The sequence below is a fragment of the Leptosomus discolor genome, chromosome 23 (assembly GCF_034619465.1).
Source record: "Leptosomus discolor isolate bLepDis1 chromosome 23, bLepDis1.hap2, whole genome shotgun sequence".
In the NCBI taxonomy this organism is placed as follows: domain Eukaryota; kingdom Metazoa; phylum Chordata; class Aves; order Leptosomiformes; family Leptosomidae; genus Leptosomus; species Leptosomus discolor.
In genome coordinates this window covers 4231599-4254704 of record NC_141413.1, presented here as the reverse complement: position 1 = coordinate 4254704, position 23106 = coordinate 4231599, and the positions used below count along the sequence as shown (strand labels likewise).

Below are 23106 nucleotides of genomic sequence, written 5' to 3'. Positions count from 1 at the left end.
AACTGGCCAGGGCCCCCGGCAACACCGAGCTGCAGCACCGGCGTCCAGAAAACCAGCCGCGTGCCAAGAAGAGACCAAAACCATTAGAGCCATCCACGCTGACACACGGTGGCGGCACCCACAGAGCCCATCACCCCGGCGTCTGGGCTCGTGTGCCCCGGTTAAGACCCTCCAAGGGATTTTGCCAGGGATGGGGGTTTCTTTCTGTGCTCTGGGACTCTCTCCCCACTTGGCAGTGGGGTTTTTAGGGCTCCAGCAGGCGGGAGAGCTGGGTGCCGGCAGCGTATTTAGCAGTTTGCCAATAACCAGGGGGAGCTTCCTGCAAACTAAAAATACAGCAAAGTTCACTGGAAAAAAATATGACAAAGCAAGCAAAGGCTGTGGGCAGAGCTTCCTGCCTCTGGACGGTGCTGGTACTGGCTCGAGGGAAGGATCCACAGCCCAGAGTCGCCAGGAGAGCCCCAGTTACTGCTCAGTGTTCGAGCAAGCTGTCAGTGTGCAGCTGTTGGTGGTGGAGCCGCGTTTAACCCTTCAGCCACCAGCCCCATGGCTTCGGCACGGGCGTTCTTCGGGGTGAGAGGGTGAGCAAAGCCGCACGCTCGAGCGCAGAGATAAGCACACTGCTGACTGCAGCGAAACCGGGGAGGAACCACTCCCAGCACGATTATATCCCAAAAATCCCCCCTTCCCAGGGGGGAAAACTCCCCAGGGGAGCACAACGCCGGTGCAATTCACCGCAGCCCCGCTCCGGCACAGGGCTCACCCTGATGCTGCTGTGGCTTTATAGGGGCTCCAGCTTCGATCCCTTCGCAGCAGCCCCAGAGCCAAGTGACAGAGCTGCGAGCGATGGGACCGGTCCATCAGGTCTGGGGAACAAGCGCTTTGCCACCGGTTTGTGCCCTGCACCGGCGAAACGGCAGCCCGGGCAGGGTGGGGACAACACGCCGCCTCCACTCTCCTTTGCAAACCAAGGAAGAAACAGCCTCGCCCGTCCTTCCTACGCCGTCATCTTCCTCCTCCTCCTCCTCCCCGGCCAAAAGGGTTTTCCCAAGCCGCGCACAGTGGCAGGGAGAAAAACGCCCCGAGCCCCCTCCAAGCCCTTGAGGGGGGGGAACGCTCATGCCCCGAAGCGTCCCCGGCATCGCAGCGGTGATGCCAGCCCGGAGAAATGATGACAAACCCGTTTTGCGCTGGGTGGGGAGCGGACGCCAGCCCCAAGGGTCTACCCGGGGCGGGGGGGCGGGGGGGGAACCTGCTGGGTAAGGGCAAGGGAAGCCCCAAAAACCAGCCGCAGGGCCAGGGTGGCACCTTGAGCTGCTCCATCCCACCAATTGGGTTATCACCCCAGGCTGGGGATGCAGGAAAATAGTTCACCCTGCGAACGTAAGGCAGGAGTGAGCTCCTAAAGGGTTAATCCGAAAGCTACGAGCTTCCCCAAACCAGTGGGGGGGGAAAAAAAACCCAAACAAAACGTATACATATATATACATAAAATACAATTCTTTTTTTCTTGGCTTTCTCATCCAGCTTCTTTTGTTCCCAGCTCCCTGTGGGCTGGGAGAGGGAAAGACCTCGCAGCTTCTCCCCCAAAATCGACACCCCCCCCCCCCATCCCAACTCACTCCAGCAACATCCGCAGAAATCCCTCCATCACTGCTGTGGGCACCTATTCTTCCGCGCCTCAGCCTGTTTTCCCCAGAAAAAGCACTGCCTGCTCAAACCTCTTTCCATTCACCCCGGGAAAGAATAAAAGCTGGGGAGAGGGGAGGGAAATAAACTAAAATAAAGAGAAAACCAAGCACATCGGTTCGGGTTAGCTCAGCTGCTCGGCTCCTGCATGGTCCCTTCTGCATCCTCCGGTGCTATAAAAAGGGAAAAATCCCCCTGAGGATGAAAACATTTATTTTTTTAATCTGTTTTTCCTCTTTTTTTTTTTTTTTTTTTTTTTTTTTTCCGTTTTAAATGCCTTAAACAGAGGGAAGGGAGGAAAAAATAAAATAACCACACACGCAGAGCCTGGCTTGGAGGGTTTCCAGCCTGGGCTGCGCTCCCTGGGAATAGTCCGGAGCTGTTTATAACCCGGTGAGTGCCGGGGGGGAGCCCCGGCGGGGGCACGGTGCCGGATTCGGGTACGGCTCTGGCCGGGCAGCACTTACGTGTGCGGGGCGGGAGGCGAAGCCGGAGGCGACGGCGGGACAGTCCGGGGAGGAAAGACGAAACGAGTTGTTCAAGCCTCAGCCGCCCCGGCCCTCCCCGCCCCCTGCAAAACCAGCTGGAGGAGCCATTAGCCCCGGCGCTGCGCGCACGTAGGGATGGACGGACGGACGACGGAGGGCCCCACGCCAGCCCCCACAGCCCACCGGCACTGGTCGGGCCCCCAAAGGCGCCTCAACGCCCCACGGCGGGACATGGGGGGGGACCCTGGCCCTGCGAGCCGGCGGGGAGGGACGGCCGCAGCTCCACCAGCTCCGGCAGGGATCGGTAGCCCCCGCCGCTGGTGGCCCTATAGATGCCACTGCCCTCTAGACCCTGCTGCCCTATAGATACAGTGACCCACAGAGCCAGCAACCTGCGGAGTCGGCAATCTTGTACATCTAACCACCTATATATCCAGCAACCCTATATAACCAGCAACCTACATACGCAGTAATCTTATATCTCCAGCAGCCCTATATATCCAGCGATCTTATACATCCAGCAATCTTATATGTTCAGCAACCTGCATATCCAGTAACCCTATAGATCCAGCAATTTGTTACATCCAGCAACATATATATTCTGCAATCCCATCTATCCAGCGGACAAATATATCCAGCAGCCCCGAACACTCAGCACCCCTAAATACCCAAGCCCTATATACCCAGCAACCCCATATATCCAGTGACCTATACATCCAAGAACCCTATATAGCCAGCAGTCTATACATCCAGCAGCCCTATATAATCAGCAATCTTATACATCCAGCAGCCTTAGTTATCCAGTAACTCCCCATATCCAGCAACTCATTATATCCAGGAACTTGTATATTCCACCATCCCACATAGCCAGCAGACCTATATATCCAGCAACGCTATATATCCAGTGACCTATACATCCAATGATGCTATATGGCCAGCAGTCTATATATCCCATAGTCTATACATCTGTATTTCAAATTACTATTTTCAACCTCCCCACTGGGCTGTAAGAAAAATGAACTAAACCCCCCCAAAGCCAGCAGGGGAAGAGGTTTTACATCCCTCATCCTCCAAAAACACCCGATCACCCCTGCTGGGGCCCCAAAATTTCCCCTGTACAAATATTTTGGGGGGTTATTAAATCCCTTGGCAGGTGCCGAATGGCTCAGCTGCAGAGAACGGAGAAACTCGGTGCATCCAAAGCAGCTTGGAAGACGCCGCTTGGTGTCATCCCACCGCAAAAAATGCTCATTTTTATTAAAAGTGCAGAATTTGGGAGCAGGAGGAGAGCAGAGGAAGGCTCGACCGCACCGGCGGGGATGCCGAGCCCTTCCCGGTGGCATCTGGGCGGCAGGGGGGATGCACACACAACACGCCGTGTGCCGGGGCTGCGGCGAGGGCACGGCGGGGTGTTTGGGAGGTCAGCGGGTGCCGCTGCCAGCCAGCGGCACGGGCCGGCCAAGAGGCAGGAGGCAGCTTGGCTGCCGGCCCCGCGCCGCGCCGGTGGAGCCCGGCCAGCCCCGGCTCTCGGCTTGTGGTTTTCCTGCTCTGGCAACAACCCCGGGGATCCTCCGCCGGGACGGCGGGTTGGGGGGCACCGCCGGGGGGAAACCCCGAGCATCCCTGAGCGCAGGAGACCCTACAATAACAAACCGCCTGGCTGGTGCCACCAAAGGGCCTTGCCGGGGAAGGAAACGCTGCCGAAATCACACACACACATCCCCATGGGGACTGATGCTCCTGGGGGGCACCGCCACGCCTCGCCGGACCCCAAGAGATGGGAAAAAACCCTCTCGCAGTCCCAAACCACCACCACAGTCCCCAGGTACCGGTGGGGCCGATGCCAGAGACGAGCCAAACAGAATGGAAGCCCCAAATGCACGCTCAACGCCCCCGAAAATGGAAAATAAAGGAAATCTAGGAAGCCCGAGCGCTGAGCCAGACCCCCGATAGCCCCCGGCTCCCCCCCGGCCGGGGTACCCACCGCACCGGCTCGTGGTCCCTCTGCCTCCCGGCGCCGCGGGCAGCCGCGGCTGCCTCTCCCGCCTTGTTTTCCAAGCTGTTTCCATGGCCCCAGCTGACCCCAGCGCTGGGTCTGAGCTGCTCGCTCCTGTCCTCATTTAGCCCGGAGAAAAGCCGGAATAGCACCGATGCCGAGGGAGCTGAGCTGATTTACGCCGCGGGAAGCCCGGCTCTGCTTTACGCAAGCCCTGGGAGCGCTTTTGGGGACCCCCGTAGCCGTAACCGCTCTCCAGACGGCGCTGGGGCAATTATTTCACCCCCTTTTCCTTCCCACCATGGTACAACGAGCCAGTTGAATGCCCTAATACTCCCACTCCCGGCTCCTACACCGGCATCCTGCCAGCGCTGGGAGCTTCCAAGGGAGATGGGAGATTTCTTTTTTTCCAGGCGGAAAAAAATTTGTTCCCATCTCCATGCTCCTCATTTCCTCCAGGAGAACTTTTCCCTTTTGGAGGGGCCGCAGCAGGGATGCTTGGGGCGGGGATCCTTGGGGCGGGAATGCTCAGGGCGGGAATGGTCAGTGGGGGGATGCTGGGGGAGAAGATGCTCCGGGTCAGGATGCTCAGAGCGGGGATGTTCGGGTGAAGATGCTCAGGGAAGGGATGCTCAGCACCGGGGACGGGCGAGAGCTGCCCCAGCAGAAGCTCCCACCAGAGCAGCTTTTGGGAAGCGAGCTGCCACGGCCAAGCCACGGCGTGCGTTCCCACTACGGCGTGCCTTCCCACCGCGGCGCGGAGCCGAGCCGGGAGCCGCCAGTTGGCGCGGGCAGGGGGGAAAGGCTTGGCACGGCACAGAGCCGCGTCATGCTGCCGGCTCCGGCCGGGCAGGGAGGGAGCTGAGCTCTTGAAAGGGAAAAGAAGGAGGAAAAAAAACCACGGCGCTATTTTTGTTTCTTGGAGCGGTTTTTTCCTCAAACACAGCTGGCTCCTCTCGTGCCGGCACTCGGCTACCAGATTGGCACTGGGGCCGGCTGGGCAAAGCCAAATCGCTGGCTGGTGGGGAGCAGCAGCTCGGTGGGGAGCAGTGCCTGCTCTGTCCCTGGGGAAGGGGAGGGAAGGAGGGGATGGGGAGGAAGGGGAAGAGGAAGAGGAAGGGGAAGAGAGGGAAGAGGAAGAAGGGGATAGGGAGGAAGAGGAAGGGGAAGAATTGAAAAGAGAAAGGGAAGGGGAAGGAGAAACAGAAAGGGGAGGAGAAAGGGAAGGGGAAGGAGAAAGGGAAGGGGAAGGAGAAAAGGAAGGGGAAGGAGAAAGGGAAGGGGAAGGAGAAAGGGAAGGGGAAGGAGAAAGGGAAGGGGAAGGAGAAAGGGAAGGGGAAGGAGAAAGGGAAGGGGAAGGAGAAAGGGAAGGGGAAGGGGAAGGAGAAAGGGGAAGGTGAGAAATGGCATGGGGAAGGAGGGGAAGGAGGGGAAGATGGGGATGAGGAAGAAGGGAAACAAGGAGAAGAAGGGGAAGGGGATGGGGAGGAAGGGGACAGGGTCAGGGAGGAAGGGGTCGGGAAGGAAAAAGGACCCACTTGGGAAGGAAGAAGGAAGGGGGTAGAGCGTGGGCTGCAGGAAAAAGGCCTGGGGCCTCACCTCGCCTCTCGCCCTGCCCAGCAGCATTTGCAGTCCCACCCCAGCCGCCCCCGCGGGGCTGGGCCGGATTCCACAGCCCGGCTGCCAGTGTCCCCAACAGGACTGGCCTCGGCCCCCTCCCGGCCCCTCCAGCCCCACCACCACCCCTGGCAGGACATTTCCACCCTGGCGATTGCTTTGCATTGCAAAATGGGGATGAAAAGCCAGTTTTTCAGGAGCGAGGAGGAAAGCTGCCCCACACCCGAGCACTCACCGAACTGCACCCCAGTGTTCAAGGCTTTGCCCCCCTGGTTTGAGCGGGGGAGTGTCCCTGCATCCTCCTGGCCCCCGGGTGCAAGTCAGGGATGTGCCACCCAGTACCCACGGGGGCTCGGCTCCCCTCCAGCCCATCCCTGTCCCGTCATACCTGGGGGATGCCGCAGTGTCCCCCCCTCCCCGGGACGTGGGGGTTCCTCACGCCGCCGCTGCCACCGCCGTGCCGCACAGCCCAACCTTTCGGCAGAGGAGGAGGAGGAGGAGAACCGTGTGCGCCACCGCCCTCCCGCCCGACAAGCGCGGACAAGTCGGCGGCACGATGGCCGGCGGGCAGGAGCCGGGAGATGAGTGGGAGCCCGGCCCTGCCCCGTCTGGGAGCAGTGAAAACGCCGGCTCTGCCAAACCCGGAGCTGGTTTCACCACCACGACCCGTTCCCCGTGGGGAAAAGCATCTTGCAGCAGGTGGGAGATGCGACCCTTCTGGATGAAATCCCTTTTCCAAAGCCGGAGGAAGACACGCGGGGCGGAAAACATGCGCCGGCGGCACGGACATCGGCTCAGCAACAGCAAAACCATTTTGCAGCATGCTGTACAAAAAAAAAACCTTTTTCTGCCCCAAAATTTAAAGCTCCCCTCCATCCTGGCTGCCTCCCCGGGGGCCGGTGGCGCTGAGTCAGCGCCGGCACTGCTGAGTCACCACAGCCACCTCAGCCCTGACGCCAACCGGCGATGAGCTCAGCCGCGGGGGCTTCGGCACCTCCACGCTCACCGGCAGCCGCGGCACCAGCACTGCCGGCCCCGGGGAGCCGCACGGCGAGGCTTTTGCCAGCACCTCTGCCTACATTTTGGGGTCTCACCGGCTTTTCCTCCCCAAAACGTCACCCATCCCCACAATCGCGCTGATCGGCATCATCTTGAATCCAAGGCTACCGAAACGCGGACGCCGGCTGGGCGAGGAAGCCCGCAGCGTTTCAGCTCTCCCACCCTCCAACTGGCGCCACGGTCCTCTCCGAAAACACCCCATCACGGACCACCCGCGAGCTGGGCTGGCAGCTGCCCATCACCGTCCGCATCTTCCCCACCTCGCTCACCGAACGAGGAACGAGAACGATAAAAGAAGGGGGGGAGGGGGGGGGAAATATCTAATTTTGCCTTTTTTTTTTCCCCCGCTGGGGTCATCAGCACCAAGGGGGATGTGCCGACGCCGCCTCCGGCTTCCCCGGCCCGGTGACGGGGTTGATGACTCACGGGGAAGGAGGGGGGGAAGCGGCGCGTGCACGGGGCCGTCATGTTTGTAAACCTAAAAAAAGCCATGTGCGGGCAGGCAGCGTGCTCCGGCCGGCAGCACCGGCTGCCAGCGGCTGCAAGCGAGAAGCACGGGGACAGGCAAGGGACAGGCAGCGGCTGCCTTCGTGCCGGCATCCCAACCGGGGAAGACTCGGCGAGGCGCCTGGCATGGATGGAAGGCGTTGGCCCCGCCACACGGGCTTGCGTGGCGACGGCTGTAATTGCTGCGGCTCTACGAGGGCTTTAATTGCAACGGCGTTAAATGCAACGGCGTGAGGTGCGACGGCGCGAAGTGCGACGGCCTGAAACGCAGTGCCCGTCACCGCAACACCAACCGCGGTTTCCAAGAGGCTCAGGGTCTTTAAAGCCCCTCGCCCTGGCGCTCCTCATCCCCCTCCTGCACCCCATCGCCTTCCAACAGGCGATGCAGCTCCCAGGATGCTCCTCCAAATTTTCAGCCAGGTTGGGAAGCTGGGAGCTGCGGTGACCTGGGCCGTGCCACCAGCAGCCACCAGCTCTGTGGTGAGGAACCCTCCAGCCATTACGCAGCATCCCCCGGGCTCCGTGCTGATGACTGCAGCAATTACAACTTGCTCCAATCCTCTTTTTTTTTTTTTTTTTTTTTTAAACAGCATTTTCAGGGCTTGGGGTGGTTCAGGGTTTTTTTTTTTTCCCCTCATTTGGCTGCGATGGAAATTGCAGGCTCAGGAGCTCGCAGTCCCCAGCTCCCCCGTTCGACAGCAAAATCTCATTTAATCAAAAGATGCGGCGACTGGATGTGCAGAGGCACTTCTTTCTCTTTTTTTTTTTTTTTTTTTTCCTCCCCTTAAGAACTGCCATTTTAGCTGTAGCAAACAAACACACCGCATTGTCCCCGCGACACAACTCCTTCCGACAACCTGGCAGAATCCTGCCTGAAAATTCCCGCTGCCTGCACGCTGCCAGCCCCGTCCCACCACCGCCGAGCATCCCGGTTCCCTGGGAAAGGGGATTTTAGCCCCGGGAGAGAGGAGAAAATTGGGGTTGAGCTTGGTTTGCGGGGCTGGCAGCAGCGTGGCGGGCAGATGTGGAGCGGGGACGGAGCCGATCGCAGCTGTTTCACCTCCAGCCTCTTCCCGTTTCATTTCATCTCCCCTTGGATGCCGGCCCAGGGAGGGGAGGGGGAATAAAATAAAAAAAAAAGCTCTTTCATCCTCAAAAATGGTTTGGCACCCTCTTGCACTGAGCTCAAAGCAGCGAGATTAAAGAGCTGGCAGAAGAGGGGAGAGGGGGGACCAGTCCCCAGGAGGGCCGGGGTTTGGGGTGCATCGCATCCCAAGCCGCGGCGGGGACAGCGAGGGGACGGCGATGATGGGCTTTGGCGCTGGCGCCTTTGCTGCCATCCCGTTAGAAAGGCTCCCGGCACACATGTGGAGCGAGGGACATGGCAGGGACCCCAGCACGCACGGGGCAGGGAATGGGGAGCCCATTGCCACAGGAATCGGGATCCGGGATGCCAGCACATGAAGGCAGCGGACTGAGGACCCCAATTTCATAGGGACAAGGACAAGGGAGGCCAGCACACACAGGCACAGGACTGGGGACCCCCCATGGCACAGGGATGGGGAGTGGGGACCCCCACATATGCAGGAAGGGGAGCAGGGACCCTGACACTGCAGAAACAAGGACCCCAGCATGTGCAGGCAGGGGACAAGGGACACTATTGCCATAGGGATGGGGACACTGGCGCACACGAGTGGGGGCCAAGGACCCTGATGCAGTGGGGATGGGGACCAGGGAACTCCCACACACGCAAGCAGGGGGTCAGGAACCCTGATGCTATGGGGACAAGGACACACAACGCCACAGGGACAGGGGGCTCTGGCACACATAGGCAGGGGACCGAGGACCCCGACACTACACGGATGGGGACCAGAGACCCCAGCACACACAGGCAGGGGGCCAGAGACCCTGATGCTGTGGGGATGGGGACCAAGGACCCTGGCACATGCAGGCAGGAATCCAAATATCCCACTGGCATGGGGACAGGGACATGGGACACCAGCACACGCACAATGCCATAGGGATGAGGACCAGAGACCCCAGCACATATGGGCAGGGGATTGAGGACCCTGATGCCATGGGGACAGGGACTGGCGACCCCAGCACATGCAGGCAAGGGACCGAGGACCCTGATGCCATGGGGACAGGGACTGGCGACCCCAACACATGCAGGCAGGGGACTTGGGGACCCCAGTGCCATGAGGACAGCTCACTCCCAGCATGCCAGCGCTGGGGACACCCCGGCGAAGGCTTTTAGGGACACAGACCCACAGCACAACCACACGTCCCAGAGGCACCGTGCCACTGCTTCGCCATCCCCAGTGGGGCCAGCAAACCCCACCAGCAAAGGCCAAAGTAGGGGGGGGACATTTTGCCTTCCCAAGGTCCCATAGGCTCCTCCTCCAAGCCACCTCTCCCCTTAATTACCTGCGATAAAGAGTCCAAGTCGACAATCCGAAAAACAAACCTCGTCACAGTTAATTAGGTGCCAAAGGCCAAGAGCGGGGCTCGTTTATGGGGCCACCATAACAACCTGCGAGGACTCTGCTCCGGCGCTGCCCATCCCTCCCCAGCATGATGCAACCTCGGGGCCGCACCGGCACTCACCGCACCCCGGCACCCCGCGGTACCCAGCACCCCGGCACCTGCGATAGGAGGTGCTTCGCTCGGCTCCGTCTCTGTCCCCACAGAAGTCACCGGCGTCTCCGCGGCAGGGGGAACGGTGACGGCGTTCTGTCCCTCTCACCGGGCACCCGGTTCATCTGCCAGCACGATCCTGCCACGGGATCCCCCCACGGCAGAGGGGAGCCCCGAAATCTAACGTTCGCCCCAGATGCAAAGCATCCGCGGATCCGGAGGCAGCTCCGGCGTTGGCGGGCAGGCGGGCGCACGCGCCGGCGCATCTCGCCGGGTGCGAGATCTGAAGCATCCCCGTCCCTCGAAAAACACGTGGTGCCGAAGCTGCTCACCGCGGACTCCAAACTTCGGGGCGGCCGCACGTTTCCGCACGCTCTCCCTGACCTCGGGGATGTCCCCCAGTGCCACCAGCATCCGCAGCCGGTCGGATCCTGCCCGTCGCCAAACCACGACGCTCTTGGCATGGGGACAACCCAAATCGCCGCCGCGGCTGGCGAATGAGACCCCCTCCGAGCCGCCTTTTCTCCCCACCTCCATCCTACCCCCGTTATTCCCGGTGTGACGAAAAGCAGGGGGCGGCGGGGGGGATGGGGGGGTCCGACCCCACCGGACCCCGTGTTCTCGTCACGACGAAGGGATGACAGCTGCCAGCGGTCGCGTTACGTCAGGGTGACGTCACGCCAGGGGAGCCTCATCGCCCTTGTTAGCATCACCCGCCGTACCTCTGAGCTCAGCACATTTAGGGGATGGAGGGGAGGCGAGAGGATTAATAAAAAATAATAATTAAAAAAAAAACCCAACACCAGAGCTGAAAAGCAACGGGGTAATAAAGATGGGGGGGGGGGGGGCCACATTAGGGCTTACCCCCCCCAACCCCCATCCCCCCCCCCCCCATCCCCCGAGCTGCCGGAGAGAAAGAAAAGGGCTAAAACCGGTCCAAAATCACCCCGAAGGGGAGCGGGGCAGAGCCGGGGCCCGGCCGGGCGGTGCGTGTGTGTGTCCGTCGTCCCCCCCCCGCCGGCCCCGCCGCTTTGTCCTCCCGGCCCCGCCGCGCCTCCGCGCCCGCCGCGGCTCATCCGCGCCCGCGGAGCCGCAAAACACGCGCAAACACCGCGAGGGGGGGGGGCGGCTTCACCCCCTTCTCCCTCCCCCCAGCGCGCCCCCGCGGTTGCATGTCCATGGGGGGGGGGGTGGGGGGGGGTGGGGGGTGCGGGGTGGGATGCGGGGAGGGGGGGGAAAGCACGGGGGGGAGGGGTAAATGGGGGGGTGGGTGCAGGGTAGGGATGCAGGGGAGGGTATTTTCTGTGGGGAGCGGGGGGTACTTACCTCGCCGCTCCCCCCGCCGCTGCCCCCTCGCAGCCCCCGCCGGGCCCCGGCACGGATCCGGCCCTCAGGAGGAAGCCATCTTGTCTCCCTCTCCTCCGCGCTCCCTCACCGCCGCCCTGCTGCAGCCGGGGGGGTGTTTGACCGGCGCATCTCTTCTTCGCCCCCCCCCCCCCACACCTCCTCCTCCTCCTCCTCCTCCTCCTTCTCCTCCTCCTCCTCCTCCTTCTTCCCCCCCTGCGCGCAACTCTTTCCCCCCCCCCCCACCCCACGCAGCGCGACACCGCCCGCCCGCTCCCCCCGCCGGGGCCGCGAACCGATCGCGGCCGCTGCGCAGGAGCGGGGGCAGCGGGGGGGGGGGTAGCGGGGGGGGGGGGTGGGGGGGGTGGGGGGGGACGACGGGACACGGCACACGGACACGGACCCCGACAGGGACACGCAGGGGAGGCACCTCCTCCGCACACCGCAACGCTCCCGCCGGTGCCGCTCGCCGCCCCCCCTCCCCCCCCGCCCCCCCTAAAAAAAAAAAGGGGTAACAGGGACCCCAAACCCCGGTCGTGTGTGTGTGACCCCCCTGGGGAAACTGAGGCAGCAGCCCACGCTGGTGAGTGGGGGCAGCAACACGCAGGGGCCGGACCGTCTGTAGCAGCCAGGGCATCCCCAAAACCACGCTTTGCCCCCCCCCCCCCCCCCCCCAACTATTTTCCTGCTGTGAAACCCCCGGCGCCTTCGTTAATTTGGGGTAGTTGTTAATTTAGGGACGTCGTTAATTTGGAGACATCAGAGCTTGGCGAGGCTTAAACCCCGCCCAAGAACGCATGCGTCGCCCCCCTTCTCCCCAAAATCCAGGCCCCGGTGAGAAAAGGGGGGGCAGGAGGGGGCATTTTCCCATGGGAATGGGCCGGCGAAAGGGTTAAGCCAGGGCTGGAGTAAAACAGCCCTGATGGGATCCGCACCAGCTTTTCCAACCCCAGTCCGGAGCTGGCGGGTCTCAAGATACACACATGTATTTTGGGGGGGGGGTTGGGGGGGGAAGGAAAAAGGGGAGCGGGAAAGCCAGTTCCCCCAAAGCCTTCCCCACCCAGGGCTTAGAGGGGACGCTCTTGGTGTGCTCCAGCCCGCTATGGGTTTTTGGAGCCTATTTCCAGCCGAATCACGGGCAAAACTCCTACAGACTCAAAGGTCCCAAAGGTTTCCCAGGAGCATCCCAGTAAAAACAGTTTTCCCAAGGGATTTGCGGCAGAAAGGGGCGATCCAAGGAGCCCCAGGCCTGTGTAACTCCCGGTGGGACGGATAAACCAGATGCCGAATCCAGGTGGAAAATGCAACCACAGACCCACAGACCCACCCCTGGGATATTTGCTCGAGCTCGTCTCTTCCCGAAAAGGCCACGCGTGAGCCCAAGAGCCCTCTGGCAACGCCAAGCCGGAGCCCACCGGGGATTCGACCTTTGCTCCGAGCGACGCGACTCCCACGGGAATAAATAGGATAAACTGGTGCTGGGAACTGGTTTTCCCCCCAGTTTCCAACCTTGCACGACGGCGCTGCGGGCTGTGAAACCCGCGGCCAAGCTCGGCACCGCCGTGCAACACGTCGCTGCAAAAAAACCACGGTGGGGATTTAATTAACGCAGGCGCCACCTTCCTCCCATCCTCCTCCTCCTCCTCTGGCCGGACAGGGCAGCGTGTCCGCCGGCATCCACCCGGCGATTTGCTCCCGAGTCATTTTCGCTGTTAACATCACAGCCGAGATCTGAAATATTTTCAGCGGAGGCATGGTAACGGCGAGCATCGCTCCGGATTAACCGAGGACATCCTCCCCCCGGCAGGCGGGCGACGGTCCTTCGGGTGACACCGGGATGCACCGGCCGAAAATGGGGTGAACCCTGGCCAGTCCTTCATCCCATCCATCACCCTGATGCTCTTTTTGGAGATGCCAGACCCGGTTTGGGGTGATGCCCGTGAAAAAAAAAAACAAAAAAACCAACCCACCCCAACCCAGCAGGGAAACCCCTCGAGATGGACAAATTTAGTAACTTTTATTAGTAATGCTTTAAATGAGATTATCCCTAATCTCCAGCGTTTGGCACCGAGACAGCCTGCCCAAATTCAGTTAGGGGCTTTCATTTCCCAGTGCCGGGGATGTGCCGGGGACACCTTGAGCTGCGTTGTGTCCCACTGCCACCCAGCAAAGGGGTTTTGGGGTCCCGGTGTAACCGTTCCCGCCGGGAATGGAGTTTCCCGTGGGGTTTATTTAAGGTTTGACCCCCCCAAGCTGGGGGAGATGGGTCAGAGCATCCTCCCCTCCACCAGCCCCGATCTTTGCCGGGTGGTTTGGGTGGTTCTTGTTGGAAACCGGCGGCTCCCTGGCACCGAGCAAGGCTTTGCCGTATATTTTACCACAGTGGTAATAAGCGGGTTCCCAGGACGTTGATTAGTTATGCAAATAGCAATGGAGCTGCCTGGGGAGGGCGGGAGAGGGTCCGGTGGTGCTGCGGGATGGGGAGCAGAGCAAAAACTCGACCTCCAGCGTCTTCCCTCCTCCTCCTCTCCCAAAACTCTCATGGATGGAGACGCGTCGCCCGGCGTGGAAACCAAACCCCAAGGGACACAGCACGAGCGTGGCTCCAGCGACGGAGGTGCGAGGCGAGACGCCGGCTTTCCCGGGCCCAGCCAAGCCGGAGGAACGGGAAGAACCGGTGCCGGGGAAAGGGGCTGGCTCCCCGGCTCGCTTTGTCTGCCAAACCACCCCGGGAAAGGTGCCAGGACGTGGGAACCGTGGCACACCCCTCGCTCAGCCGCCGGCACCACCGGGACCAGCCCAGGGTGGGCAGGGACCCACCAGCACTTGGGTTCCCAGGGAATCCCACCACTGCCGACCTCAGCTCCAGCAGCATCTTTATAAATCGCCTTTTTTTAGCACGTCCACCCCGGAAAAGTGCCGGGGCTCAAATCCCCACCGTCAGCCGTTTCCACCGGCGCTTTGCCAAGGGCAAAGTCCTTCCCCCTGCCCTGCCATGTGCCAAGCGCCAGCCGAGCCGCCTATCCCCACCGCCCCGTCCCATCGTCCCACCACCACCACCCCAAGGGCAAAACCTGCTGGATACAACTCGAGGCTCGCAAACCCCCCCCCCCATACCCCAAAAAAAGCAAAAGCAGCAGCATTTTTTGAGGGGAAGAAAGTCCTAAAAATAACCTCCCTCCAAGCCAGAGATGTTTCTCCTTCCCCACTTCTCCGCTGCAGAGGCCCCCCCAGCCGGAGCAGGTCCCCCCTTCAGCCGTCCCCCTGCCTGCTTGGGCACGACGGGCGCGATATTAGAAATCCCGGTTACAACCACCCCGGCCGGTAAAACCAGAAGCACCGAAGGAAGGCGTTGTAATTTTTGGTGGAGAAAATGCCGCGACTTGTTAGCTTGGCGATGCTCCCCCCCGGGCACGGCTCCATCCTCCCCACGCACCCTCTTCCTCACCACCCCCTATTTTTGGGGGGACACCCTCCCCCCCCGACGCCGATAGCACTGGGGTGGGTTTCAAGCAGCGTTTTGCTCTTTTATACCAAGAAATTCAAAGTAAAGGTGTGTTTTGCCCCGTGCATCCCGCTGCCACCCAACCTGCGGCGGTGTTTTGGGGACGCCCCAAGGACCAGCTGAGATTTTGGGGGGGGGGATTAAGGCATCAAAGTGGCTTTTAAGGCAGCAGAAGGTCCCATTTCCCGCGGAAATACCCTTAAAAAAAAAAATTGAAACCATCAACCAACCAAGCAGGGGCTTTCCCTGCCCACCCCGGCGAGCCCCCCTACAAGTTACAGTGACGTTACAACCGCCGCAAAGAGGCCACAAATCACCCCAAAAAGGTGAAGGCACCCAGCAAAGGGAGGGGGGGATGGACGCAGATGGCTTGGGGGGGACTGGGGGAGCACTCACCTCCCGGCGAAGCCCCTCGCACCTCTCCATCTCGCTAACGTTAGATTTCAGGGCTCCCCCCCGCCGCGGAGGAGCGGGGGGAACCGGTGGCTGGACCGGGCTGGCAGATGAACCGGGTGCCCGGCGAGAGGGACATAACGCCGTCACCGTCCCCCCCGCCGTGGGGACACCGGTGACTTCTGTGGGGACAGAGACGAAGCCAAGTGAAGCACCCACGGACGCGAGTCGCCCCGAATTTAATTTCCACCCTGTTTCCACCCCCCCGGGGGCGGCCCCCTCTGACTCCCCACCCCTCCTTCCCCTAAACTCCCACCAAACCGGGGTGCTGCCACCCCCTCTCCCCAATCCCACCCACTTCTTTTTTTTTTTTTTTTTTTCCCAACCTCATTTCGCTTTTGCTTTTTTCCCTCCCCCCCCCCCCCCCCCTAAAACCACGCAGCTTCGCACAACTCCGCCCCGCCGCCGCCGCACAACTTCGGCAACTTTCCACGCATCTCTCCCCCCCCCCCCCCCCCCCCCCACGATTTAAGATTATTAAAAAAGCATTTACCAGAAAAAAGGGGTACGGCACCCCCTTGGAAACGGGGGGCCGAGCGGGCTCGACCCGGAGCTAAGCTCATACACGGCGGCGTTGGGGTGATGTTGGAGGGGGGGGGGGGAAGGAAAAGTGGGGTTGAAATGCAGCGGCAAATTTCCTCCCCCCCCCCCCCCCCCTTGCACCCCCCCACCCCCACCCCTCTAGGTGGGTGTTGCGGCGGAGCTGCACGTTGGTGCTGCAATTCTTGCTGCTGCTGCTGCTGCTGCTGCTGCTGCTGCTGCTGCTCCTGCTGCTCCTTCCTTTGTTCTGCAGGCGCCCGCTCGGGGGGACCCGCCGGCCGGGCCGGGGGGCTCAAGGGCAGAGCCCTGCGCCCCCTCCCCCCCCCACCCCCCCCCCCAATACTTTGCAGCAAGCAAGGGTTGGGGTGGGGGAGCACCCAGACACTCTGGGGTTATTGGGGGGGGGGGTGTGTTTGTGCACCACGGTAGTGGTGAAGGGAAGCTGGGAAAGGGGCGGGGGGGGGGGTTGCGGGTTGGGGAGGGGGGGGTGTGGGGGTGTTTATTGTGGGGGTGTACGGGGTTGTCGCCGTAGGGTGGTGAGCCGTGGGTCCGTACGAGGTCGACCCCACGTTGATGTCCCCGCTCTCTTGTTATTGTAGGGTCGCTGGAGAAAACCCCGGGGGTGGCAGGCGGGCTCCTGTGCCCCCTCCCCTCCATCCTGCCCCACAGCCCCCTGCAATCCCCCCACCTCAAACCCTGTCCCATAGCCCCCCAACCCCCTCCCCGGCAAAAAACACCCAGCGGGTGCCAAATCCCCGTAGTTTTCCCCCAAACCCAGCCCAGCCTGATCCACACCTGTCCCCCCCCCAACCCATCCCGTTCCCCACCACCACCTCCAGGGGATCACCTCCGCTCCCTCAGCCACACACACACTAAAATCAGAGGAACAACATCCCCCCCATGGGACAGCACCCACTGGAGGACCCCCCAGCTCCCAACCCCACGCTCCCCCAACCTGTGGATCAAGACACAAAAAAATCTCGACGTCGTTTTGTTTTTAATTTAAGGGAAAACCAAAAATAAATATAAAATCTGGGGGCTGGTGTAACTTAAACAGGAGCCACGATGATTTTCCGTTGGAATTTAACCAGTGCATTAAATCCACCTTACGGAGCATCCTTGGCTCCAGCATCCCTGGCGGGGGGATCCCAATAGATGGGGAGGGGGTCAAGGAGGTGACCCAGTCCCCCAGGTGCATGGGGGAGCGTGGGGAGCACACCACGCCGCCCCGAAGCTCGTCACACGCCTGCACCTCCGATTATTCGCCTTAAAACCATCCCGTGCTGTCAGCGCTTTAAATACACCCCTGGCCCAAAAGAAAAGGACCGAGGGGGACAGTTGGGGACCAGGACTCGCCCCTTGGTGTCAGGATCTTCGGCCGGAGCTGGCGGTGGTGATGCCCTTTTCCCAGCTCCGCCGCTCGGCGCAGGTACCGGTGGGCAGGGACGATGCTGCCATGGCTCAGAGGGGGTCGGGGTGCGATGGCAAAGCCTCGGCTCGCAGCGCCGTCACAAAAGCCTCCACCTGCAAGGACAAACCGATTGAGAGCGCGGCACCGGGACGGCACCAGGATGGTGCCAGGATGGCCGAGGTTCAACCCAGCTCGGACCGAAGATGCGGAAATTATTTTTTCCACGGAGAAATGAAGATAAGGTGGAGGCTCAGCGGTCAGCACAACCCCCACCGCGCTCCCGGCGCTCCCGGCAGCGGGATGCCACCGAGCCGTGCCACCTCGGCCGTGCCCACCTGTGCCATGAGGCCGCCCTGCACGGCCACGTCGTGCTCAAAGTCCTTGTCCACCTCCAGCACCAGGACGGGCGCGTGCTTCATGCCCGCAAAGTGGACCCTGACCAAGGGAAGGAGAGAAGGGGTTAAAACAAATAAACCCCCAAATCAGGAGGGGTCACCCCAAAACCACAGCGGGTCCAGGTGCCAGGGGGGAGCGCGGCAGGGACGGATTCGGACTCACTCCGTGGTCTTCTCCACCAGCCAGCGCTCGTGCTGGGCGTGGAGCTGTTGCAGGTACCCCAGCTGGACGCCCCCCTCCTCGCTCCTCGCCCTCCGCCGCAGCCGCTCCAGGCACGTCTGCACCCACAGGAGAGACGGGAGGGTGACGGGAGAGACGGGAGGGTGACGGGATGGGAGAGATGGGAGGGTGACGGGAGAGATGGGAGGGTGATGGGATGCGGGTTTCCAACAAAGCAGCCCCAGGGGAAGGACCACAGCCGGGCATCAGGCATTCCTAGAGGATGCTGCAGCCCTCCCTCCCCAAAATCCACACTAGGACCCACAGCAAAACTCCCACTGACATTCCCATGGGAACGGGAGCAGGCCCCGCTCCTCCAAGCCAGTGATTTATGGTTAAAACCCACCATTTTGGCAATTCCAGGAGCTCGCCAGGCTCAGAGCTGAGCCGAACGCCTGCCTGCGTTCCCCCTCCCTGCGGAAACAGGGGGGCTCTCGCCGGCACCCACCTGCGGCGTCGCCCGCAGGTAGAGGAAGCCGTGGAGGGCGGCGCGGGGCCCCAGCTGCCGCACGAGGAAGCCGTGCCAGTCCTGGTAGATGGCCCACTCCAGCGGCTGCAGGTGGCCGGCCTCAAAGAGGTTCTTGGCAAAGATGTACCTGGGAAGGGATGGAGAGAGGGGACAGGGCAGCTGGCATCGGGACCTCCAAGCCATCCAGGCAGCTCCACGGCCCTTTTTTGCATCAACTGGGAACCGCACGTGTTCAAATTAAGGTAGAAATCCTTAATTTAGGGCTGAGTGATGTCAGGGGGGACACACAGCCACCCCACCACAGCTCACCGCTCCTGAGCCCACCCGTCACCCGAGGGATTGCGAGCCGCTGCCTGACACGGGTGAGGATGGGCCAGCCACCAGCAAAAATTATTCGGGGGATAATGAAGCCCCAAATTATCCAACAAGAGCATTTCTGTAATTAAGCACCGCTCCGGGCTTCACCGGGGACGGTGGCTTTGCTCACGCCGGGGCTCCCAGGGGAGTGGGGATGCTCGTTATCCCGTTTAATCCCTCCATCCCTCTTCTTTCCTATTTTAGGGTACCTGTCGCTGTAGACGGAGCGCTCGAAGACCTTCACGGGGTGGGGGGTGCTGGGGAGCTGCTCAGGAGGTGGCTCCAGCATCGCCTTCAGCCGGCTGATGCAGGAGAAGGTCTGGAAGGTGTAGGACCACCGCGCCGGCTCCTGGTACATCATCTGGAGAAGGTTGGTGGAACCCACGGACGCCTACGGACGAAGAGCTGGGGGGTGAGGTTGTCCCACCGCGGCGCGATGCCGAACGGTGCCGCGACGCAGCCGGTACCCGCCGTTACCTCCGCCGTGCCGCCGGCTGGCACCTTTCGCCATTGTGCCACGGGTTCGGTCACCAAGTGCCACTCGGGGAAGGTGGCCCCCAGCAGCTTCAGGAAGGTCGATTTCCCCACGGCTGCGGGGAGGCGGGGAGGGCAGCGCAGGGTGAGCGTGTGCCCCCCCCCCTCCGGCTCCTGCTGCGGGTTTTTGGGGTGTCCCCCCACTCCCCCAGCCAGGGTTTTTGGGGTGTGTCCCCCCTCACCCCAGCCAAGCAGCAATAACAATTAACTACAGACATCAAATCGGACCCCGAGAGGCTCCGGGCTGCCCCCTCTCCAAGCACCCCAAATCCCCCCCCGCTGCCCCCTCTCCAAGCACCCCAAATCCCCCCCATCTCCATCGCTCCCCAAATCCTCCTGCCCCCCCCCCCCCCCCCAGGCAGCCCTGTGTACCCCAAATTGCCTCCCCCCCCAAATGCCACCGACCCCCCCCAGCACCCCGGGGACCCCCGTTGTCCCGTGTGCCCCCGCCCCCCCCCGGTACCGATGTTCCCCTCCAGGGCCAGGCGCAGGGCGGCCCCGCACCGCCCCATCCCGCCACCGCTTCCGCCTTCCCGCGTCATATGCTAATGACATGGTAACGGCCGGCGCGCGCTGCGTGACGTCAACACGCGGGAAGCGGAGCGGGGGGGGGGGGCTTGGGGGGGGGCGGGGGAACAGCCGCGGAAGCGGCAGCTGGAGGCGCGCGTGGTGCTGGGGTGGGATGGTAATTTATGCAAATGTGACCCCGCCCACAGCATGTTCCGGCAGCGCTGGAGCGGGGGGGGGGGGAGACAGGGCGGGGCATCAACCCGGGGGGCGGGGCACCAGCAGGGGAGTCGGGGGCACCAGTATGGTGGGGTCAGGGGTACCGCCATGGGGTCAAGGGCATCGACATGGGGTTGGGGGCACCCACGTGGGGGCGGGGCCACCAACATGGGGGTTGGGGGCATCACACAACATTGGGGGCACCAATGTGGGAGCGGGGCCACCAACACGACCTTGGGGGCACCAACATGGGGGCGGGGGCAACAACACGAGGTCAAGGGCATCAACACAGGGTTGGAGGCATCAGCATGGGGTTGGGGGTACCAACATGGGGTCAGGGGTACCACCATGAGGTCAAGGGCATCAACGTGGGGTCAGGGGCACCAATGTGGGGTCGGGGGCACCAACATGACATTGGGGGCACCGACATGACATTGGGGGCACCAACATGGGGTCAAGGGCCTCGTTACGAGGTCGGAGGCATCAACACAAGGTTGGAGGCAACAAGATGGGCTTGGGGGCAACAACACGGGGTCAAGGGGATCGATATGGGGGGCATCAAGGCAGAGTTGAGGGCATCAGCATGAGGTCAGGGGCACCTACGTGGAATCATGGGCACCAACATGAGGCCAGGGGTCCCCCGTCCCTCCCCCTGTTACCCTCAGCCCCCCCCCTCAACCCCTCCCACCTCCCACCTCCCCAAAATCTCCCAGAAAAGGGGCAGAGCCTGGAGAAAAGGCTTTAATGCACAGTGGGCGGCAGGGAGGAGCAGCAGGGACCGAGGAGGAGCAGGACACCCCAGCCCGGGCAAGGGGGGCTGCCGCGGGGCAGGGAGGGGGCTTAGAAGCATTTTCGGTGGACGATGGAGGGTCCGGCCTCGTCGTACTCGGGTTTGCTGATCCACATCTGCTGGAAGGTGGAGAGGGACGCCAGGATGGAGCCACCGATCCACACCGAGTACTTCCGCTCCGGCGGGGCGATGATCTGCCAAGACATGAGCCGTGAAGATGCACCCCTTGGTCCTTGCCCCCCCCCCCCCCCCAACCTGCAGCCAGAAAGGATTTGGGGTGTTGAGGACCATGGTTTGCCCACCACCACCACCTACTTTGATCTTCATGGTGCTGGGAGCCAGCGCCGTGATCTCCTTCTGCATGCGGTCGGCGATGCCGGGGTACATGGTGGTGCCGCCGGACAAGACGTTGTTGGCGTAGAGGTCCTTGCGGATGTCGATGTCGCACTTCATGATGGAGTTGTAGGTCGTCTCGTGGATGCCGGCTGACTCCATGCCTGGGGTGGAAGGGGGCTGTCAGCACCCTGACCCCCACCCATGACTCCTCAGGGCTTCCCAAAAGAACCATGGGGTCACCCATGGGCTCGTCCCCCCAGTTTGGGGTGCAAAGTGCTTGGGGGAGTCCCAAAACGCTGCTGCGGGGCACCCATGGGAGCTGGTTGCCCATCAGGGGGGGTGGTGGGGATGGGGGCAACCACCTAGGGGGCAGCCAGGACAATTCAGCGTGGGCTCACCAATGAAGGAGGGTTGGAAGAGGGTCTCGGGGCAGCGGAAACGCTCGTTCCCAATGGTGATGACCTGCCCATCGGGGAGCTCGTAGCTCTTCTCCAGCGAGGAGGAGGAGGCAGCCGTGGCCATCTCGTTCTCGAAGTCAAGGGCCACGTAGCAGAGCTTCTCCTTGATGTCGCGCACGATTTCCCGCTCGGCTGCGAGAGACAAAGGCGAACGGGCTCAAGGCGGTGCCGTGGTGGCACTGCAGGGACCCCCGACACCCCGTACCCCCCTCCCCGTACCCGTGGTGACGAAGGAGTAGCCCCTCTCGGTGAGGATCTTCATGAGGTAGTCGGTGAGGTCACGGCCGGCCAAGTCGAGACGCATGATGGCGTGGGGCAGAGCGTAGCCCTCGTAGATGGGCACGTTGTGGGTGACGCCGTCCCCGGAGTCGAGGACGATGCCTGGGAAGGGGGAGAAGGTGAGGGATGGGGCTCGAAGCCGGCTCGGTCCCTTCCCCATCACGGATGGTCTCCGGGTGGTAGATGCCGCGTGTCCTACTCACCGGTCGTGCGGCCGGAGGCGTAGAGGGAGAGGACGGCTTGGATGGCGACGTACATGGCGGGGACGTTAAAGGTTTCGAACATGATCTGGGAGGGAGGGTGAGAAGGGCAGCGGGTTACGGGGGAGCACAGGGATCCCCAGTACATCCCACCCCGACCCACGGGGGCCGTGCATTGCACGGAAAAACACGCGGATCCTTGCGTTGCGTGGGAAAAACAGGTGGGTCATGGCGTCGCACGGAAAAACGGCGGGTCCGCGTGTTGCGTGGCAAACCCCACGGGGCTACACGGTGCAGAGAAACCCGTGGGTTCACGCGAGCGCAGCGCCCGGAGCTCCGCCCTTAGGAAAGCCCCAAGCTTCACCCCACCGCCCGCTCCTCCCCGCCCCACCGGTGCCTCCTGTCTCGCTAAATCCCCAAATCCCCCAGCCCTTCCTGTGGTTTCGGAGGGTTCCTGCCCATCCCTGGGGGTCCCACGGCACCTTACCTGGGTCATCTTCTCCCGGTTGGCCTTGGGGTTGAGGGGTGCCTCGGTGAGCAGGGTCGGGTGCTCCTCGGGGGCCACACGCAGCTCGTTGTAGAAGGAGTGGTGCCAGATCTAGGGCGGGCAAAGGAGAATTGGGGTCTTAGCCCAAACCAAAGCTGGGGCCAGCACCCACTCCCCATCCCGGGTCAGGGGGCGTCTCACCTTCTCCATGTCATCCCAGTTGGTGATGATGCCGTGCTCAATGGGGTACTTGAGCGTGAGGATACCCCTCTTGCTCTGCGCCTCGTCGCCCACGTAGCTGTCTTTCTGCCCCATGCCTACCATGACACCCTAACGCCGGCGAGAGAGACGGCCTCGTTAGCCTCATTTCAGTGATTACAGCAGGGTGGGGGCTGGCTGGGTGCTGCCGCTCACCCCCCTGGGTACCCACCTGGTGCCGGGGCCGCCCCACGATGGAGGGGAAGACGGCGCGGGGAGCATCGTCGCCGGCAAAGCCGGCTTTGCAGAGGCCGGAGCCGTTGTCGCAGACCAGGGCGGTGGTTTCCTCCTCGCACATGGTGGGGCCGGGAGCGGTTGGCGTTCAGGGGGACCTGGGGGAAAAGCTGGGGC

At 62.3% G+C, this 23106-nt stretch overlaps 2 protein-coding genes across 5 annotated transcripts; both read right to left on the bottom strand.

Annotated features, from left to right (window-relative positions):
- Positions 1 to 17296: 17296 nt before the first annotated feature.
- Positions 17297 to 19763, bottom strand: DGUOK (deoxyguanosine kinase). Its single transcript, XM_086477253.1, has 7 exons — positions 19685 to 19763; positions 19165 to 19277; positions 18897 to 19078; positions 18310 to 18457; positions 17805 to 17920; positions 17582 to 17681; positions 17297 to 17359 (listed from the first exon to the last, which is right to left on the bottom strand). Exons 1-7 carry the CDS (start codon positions 19761 to 19763, stop codon positions 17297 to 17299), a joined length of 801 nt encoding a protein of 266 aa, XP_086333379.1.
- A 1024-nt stretch (positions 19764 to 20787) lies between these two features.
- Positions 20788 to 23106, bottom strand: ACTG2 (actin gamma 2, smooth muscle). Of its 4 annotated transcripts, XM_086477271.1 has the most exons (8): positions 22928 to 23106; positions 22699 to 22827; positions 22498 to 22608; positions 22014 to 22098; positions 21751 to 21912; positions 21472 to 21663; positions 21053 to 21234; positions 20788 to 20931 (listed from the first exon to the last, which is right to left on the bottom strand). In XM_086477271.1, the coding sequence occupies exons 1-8, from the start codon at positions 23051 to 23053 to the stop codon at positions 20788 to 20790; spliced, it is 1131 nt and encodes a 376-aa protein (XP_086333397.1). In that variant the 5' UTR covers positions 23054 to 23106. The 4 variants fall into 4 exon arrangements, with proteins under 4 accessions (XP_086333397.1, XP_086333396.1, XP_086333393.1 ...); XM_086477270.1 differs by lacking the exon at positions 21472 to 21663 and having other exon boundaries at positions 22928 to 23053; XM_086477267.1 differs by lacking the exon at positions 22498 to 22608 and having other exon boundaries at positions 22928 to 23053.

What these genes read in the sequence shown, in the direction of transcription:
- DGUOK (XM_086477253.1), bottom strand. Translation starts at nt 19,763, where the DNA reads ATGACGCGGGAAGGCGGAAGCGGTGGCGGGATGGGGCGGTGCGGGGCC. An exon ending in CAGCCGGCGGCACGGCGGAG is followed by an intron (nt 19,079 to 19,164) that starts GTAACGGCGGGT and finishes CTTCGTCCGTAG; the next exon opens with GCGTCCGTGGGTTCCACCAA. An exon ending in CGCTCCGTCTACAGCGACAG is followed by an intron (nt 18,458 to 18,896) that starts GTACCCTAAAAT and finishes ATCCCTTCCCAG; the next exon opens with GTACATCTTTGCCAAGAACC.
- ACTG2 (XM_086477271.1), bottom strand. Translation starts at nt 23,053, where the DNA reads ATGTGCGAGGAGGAAACCACCGCCCTGGTCTGCGACAACGGCTCCGGC. An exon ending in TGGGGCGGCCCCGGCACCAG is followed by an intron (nt 22,828 to 22,927) that starts GTGGGTACCCAG and finishes CGCCGGCGTTAG; the next exon opens with GGTGTCATGGTAGGCATGGG. An exon ending in CGCCTCCGGCCGCACGACCG is followed by an intron (nt 21,913 to 22,013) that starts GTGAGTAGGACA and finishes CCCCCTTCCCAG; the next exon opens with GCATCGTCCTCGACTCCGGG.